At 38.2% G+C, this 4,266-nt stretch overlaps 1 protein-coding gene across 1 annotated transcript in view; it reads left to right on the forward strand.

The window, feature by feature from the left end:
* The window catches only part of LAMA2 (laminin, alpha 2), a gene marked incomplete at its 5' end in the record, with an annotated part of 294,647 nt that overhangs the window by 233,100 nt on the left and 57,281 nt on the right, over positions 1 to 4,266 (forward strand). Inside the window, 1 exon segment of the mRNA XM_009319128.1 lies at positions 1,261 to 1,377. Coding sequence (XP_009317403.1) covers positions 1,261 to 1,377 — 117 coding nt within the window.

Here is a 4,266-nt window from a genome sequence, read left to right on the forward strand (position 1 = left end):
GTAACTATAAATCACTTAGAAACCTTATCTCCAGTGTGTTTTCCTATCCCAGTATCTACTTGGATAAGTATCCAAAAATTAGGTTATTATTTTCAATAACGTGTCACATATCTGAAGGCCACAATCATACTTTGTATCCTGAACTCCATCTCTACAAATTTTTCTCCTCTTCCTGCTATCAAGCACAGTGATGTTGAATTAGTTTCCCAATAGGGCATGCCTTTAAGGTAAGAAATTACCAGCTGTCTGTTCCAGAGAGTTCCATATTGATATGAAGAAATGATGAAAAATGCCCCCAAAGATAGCAGCTTAAGCATTAATTGGCATTTTCTGTGCCAAACTTTACTTCTAAATTTTGAAATAATGTCTGTTTGAATAGCCGTAAAGCTTAACTGGAATCTCACTTTTGAGAGTTTGAAAAATTATTGCTATGCTGGATATTTTTCAAAAAAACTCCAAAATTTTTATTCAAAGCAACTGCTGAAGAATAGGAACTTACCTGTAAAGGATAACACCAGTTTCATCTGTAATGTACCAAATATGACACACCTGTGCCTTTGATTTGTACTAGTTCTTCAGTTCGAACAAATTCTTAGCTTTGAGTTTTATTCACTAGGCAGGCTTTTTCCCCCCAAATTTAGTATGTTTATGTCATAATAACCTGTTGTAGTCTCCTCATACTGATGATCAGTGCTAGGGTGATCTCATGTGTTTTCCTCAGATGTTATGTCAACATTGGTTATGTTTGAGAAAATCCAAGAGAATTGGGCTCTGGCCAGTCTAATTGCAACAGTAAGCTGACCTAATTGATCTTGCCTCTCTCACACTAGGTTCAACTCATTCATCCCAGATAACCCACTTAAGAAGAAAATTTCAGTGGTAGCTTAATCTAGGAATGAAAGCTATGACTAAATATCACACTTGTTGAATCTATCAGTGGGTCATTGTGTGAATTTGCATAAATCATACCAACTGTGATTGTCATTTTTTTCTTGCTGCTCTACACCTTAGGAAAGCCCTTGATAAATACATAACAGTGCAAGGAACTCAAGCATTTAGATACCATGGAAGTAGGGAACTTAAAGAAACAGAAGATTATCAATGAACCCTACAACCAGTTTTACTGGACTTCCTTATTTACACAATACAATATCTTAATGATAAATGGCTTGCTCATTATTATGCATTTCAAATTATGTGCAAAGGAAGGATAGTGGAAACAAAGAGTTAAAGCTTCTGTACTATGTGCACTTTTTATAGAAAAGGGGAATAACCTGGAGAGCATGCAGAACAGGCTGAAAGATGCTGATGAGAAGAATTCCATTCTCCTGAGAGCTCTGAATGAAACCTTTGGAAAGCTGTCAGCCATTCCTAACGGTAAGCTGGAAAAGTGCTGCAACATTTGACTCATCCCTGCTTTTTTGTTTCATTTTCCATCACTTAACATCTGTCTGATTAATCTTGGCCTGCGTCCACACCGTGTCCACTTTGACCATTGGCCGATGTAATAAGACGAAGATGAGCAATGTGGGAGAGAACTGAACTGAAAACAGATACCTGGTATCAGTTTGTATTTTGGCACAGTAAAAGGTACCATGCTACTGCAGTTTGCAAAAGGTTTCAGAAAGAAAAAAATTATGATCCCAGGAATTATGACACAATCTGAGACAAATAGTCTTTTCTTTAAACATGAAAAGACTTTTTATGAAACTACTCTTTAATGGACCTTTATAATTTAACCAGTATAATTTAACTCAAGAAGAATAAAGACTTACTGACTTTACAGAAAAAGCAGGATGAAATTTGCTGAGTTTTGTCTTACCTTTCTACCACATTCTCATTGATTTATGCTGCATTATCGTTTCCAGTCACTGTTTGGTGTTGTATATCTTTTTTAGACTGTAAGTTGCTTAGAACTGGAACAGGCTTTCCTCAATGAACTCTGAAGTGCTATGCACATTTGTAATTCTATATAGCCAAAAAAGACTTTTAAAAAAATCTGTAGTACTCCTCAAAATCCCAGAGTCCTGGGATGTTAGCTACTTTGTGTTGTGATAGCGAGAGACAGGGAGCTACAATGTAGTTTCATTATAATGGACAGCGATAAACTGAATGTTTGTTTTAGAAAATGAAAAGTTTTTTATCAATGTAATTTGCTACGACTTTTCTCTCCAAGGAGCACTTTATAAACTGAAGATATGCCTCAAGAAAAGTCTCTAAAGAAAATCTATATTCTGTCTGATTTGTGATGGTCTGAAAGGTTCAGAATGCAAGTAAAATCTTGTCACGAAAAACAATTTACTATTCATCTTGCACATTTTTGTGGCTTTAATATTCCAGATAACTGAAAAGTTTTGGTTTAGATTTTAGTGATCCTTGAAATCAGGCATTCACAACAATTTGGTTTAATTTGTCATGCTCATCTTATGCCACTTCCCGAGTTTTGGCCACAGGTTGACATGACTGTTTCTCTTCTTGTGCACAGATAGATGTCTCAGTCAAACAAAATGGACCTCTAAGGACAGCTGACCTTAGGACACAGAATACTAAATATGAAACAAATAAAAGAAATATGAAATATACAACCCTTAGCAATGTAATAAACTCTTGTCAGATTAGAGTTACAGGGTGCTTGCTCTTGGGACAAGGACACATGTAAACAAGTGGATGTGTATTAAGAATGAAATTCAGAGCAAATAAATGGCATGGATAAGAAAATGCAGTAAATTGGTTGTCCAAGAGGGAAATAACCAATGAGGATGGAGGAGGAAATGACCCTGTCATACATCTTGTTCTTCAAGGATTCAAGAAAGCAGAGAGCAGCTTAAACTAATAATTCTTGTGTCCATGCTATACTAATAGCCAAATAAAAGCAGAAAGATTCAAAATGGGATAGAAGGGTAGATCACCTTAGGACAAGGACCCACATGTGCAACGATAGGCATAATTTAAAGTGTGGCTGAAAAGAAATATGATTTGTGTGACCAGTAGAGGGAAGTAACACAGTAACTCCAACGTTCACTCTGCCAGAAAGGTGCATGACCTCTAATAACGGCCTCAAAAAGAGATACTTAGATATGATGAAAAAAGGAAGTGAAAAAAGGCAATCAGAGCGCTCTCTTCTTTCACTTGTCAGTACTGATGATGATAATGGTTTATTAAAGGTTCGGCTCTATTTTCAAGGTGCTATTGTCTTTTGGGGGCTTTCTGAAGAGCCAAAACTTCAGAAATGAGGGTGGAGTTGTTTGGAGCACAGGTATAATATATCTTTACTCAAGAAAGTAAAAAGGGTCATGTAACTCTCCAGTGTGCAGGACAAACCCACCAATTCTCTATGGCCTTAGGAAGCATGGTGTGCTCCCCAGGCCACATGCTTGATCACATCAGATTTCCACAGAAGGAAAAGGACCTACCAAGGACACCATTTGGAAACCTATACTGTTGATCCCTTGAAATGCCGCAAATGTCTGTGTTTCCCCTGTCTCCACACAGTCATAGAATCAGGAATGTACAATCTGCTTCAAGCAAATGTTTATATAAACTCTCTCTTATCAACTATCTCTTAGTCAGAAATGGAAAGAAAACACAACCTCCTGTGCTTTCCCCACTACTGCAATGCAGTCTGTTAACTTCACGGACTAGCACAGGAAGCCCCAGTCAGTATGACAAGTGGCACTATCTCTACATGGTTGTTTCAGAGGTCTCCAAACTTCTCAGCTGCACTCCAAAATTCTCATATGACTGAGGGACATGAGGATACCTTGGAGAACACAAGGGGAAAGCAACTCCAAGAACAGTTTCACAGGAAGCAGGTGGCAAAGCAGGTTCCTGCGGGTCTCATGACTCCACTGTGGTGTGGTGGTAGAGTGGGAGTTCACATGGGTTCCCTTGCAAGCTGTAGTGTCCACCGCAACAATTTTCTGCTTGCTCACTTCCTCCTATCTGTGGGAATTCAGAAAATTTGGCAGCTCCCTAGCCCAGCACAACCTGTGCTGCTGGCTCATCATGTGATGTAATCCCAGCATGGCAACAGCACCTGAGCTGCTCAACAGCTGCATGATAAGTTTTAAAGCAATCTGATTTACTAACACGGGATTTGAATAAATGCCTACTTGATGCCTAGCTGTCTATTTTATCATTTATCAATAGCAGAATCAAAAATATTCCAGACTCGAATGTTTTCACCCCAAAGACAGAACATTCATTTCCATTTTGCAGGCAGAGGTGGGGCAGGATTAGACTGTTTTGCTTATGATTCTATGATTC

Source organism: Pygoscelis adeliae, unplaced genomic scaffold (assembly GCF_000699105.1).
Source record: "Pygoscelis adeliae isolate BGI_AS28 unplaced genomic scaffold, ASM69910v1 Scaffold172, whole genome shotgun sequence".
Taxonomy (NCBI): Eukaryota; Metazoa; Chordata; class Aves; order Sphenisciformes; family Spheniscidae; genus Pygoscelis; species Pygoscelis adeliae.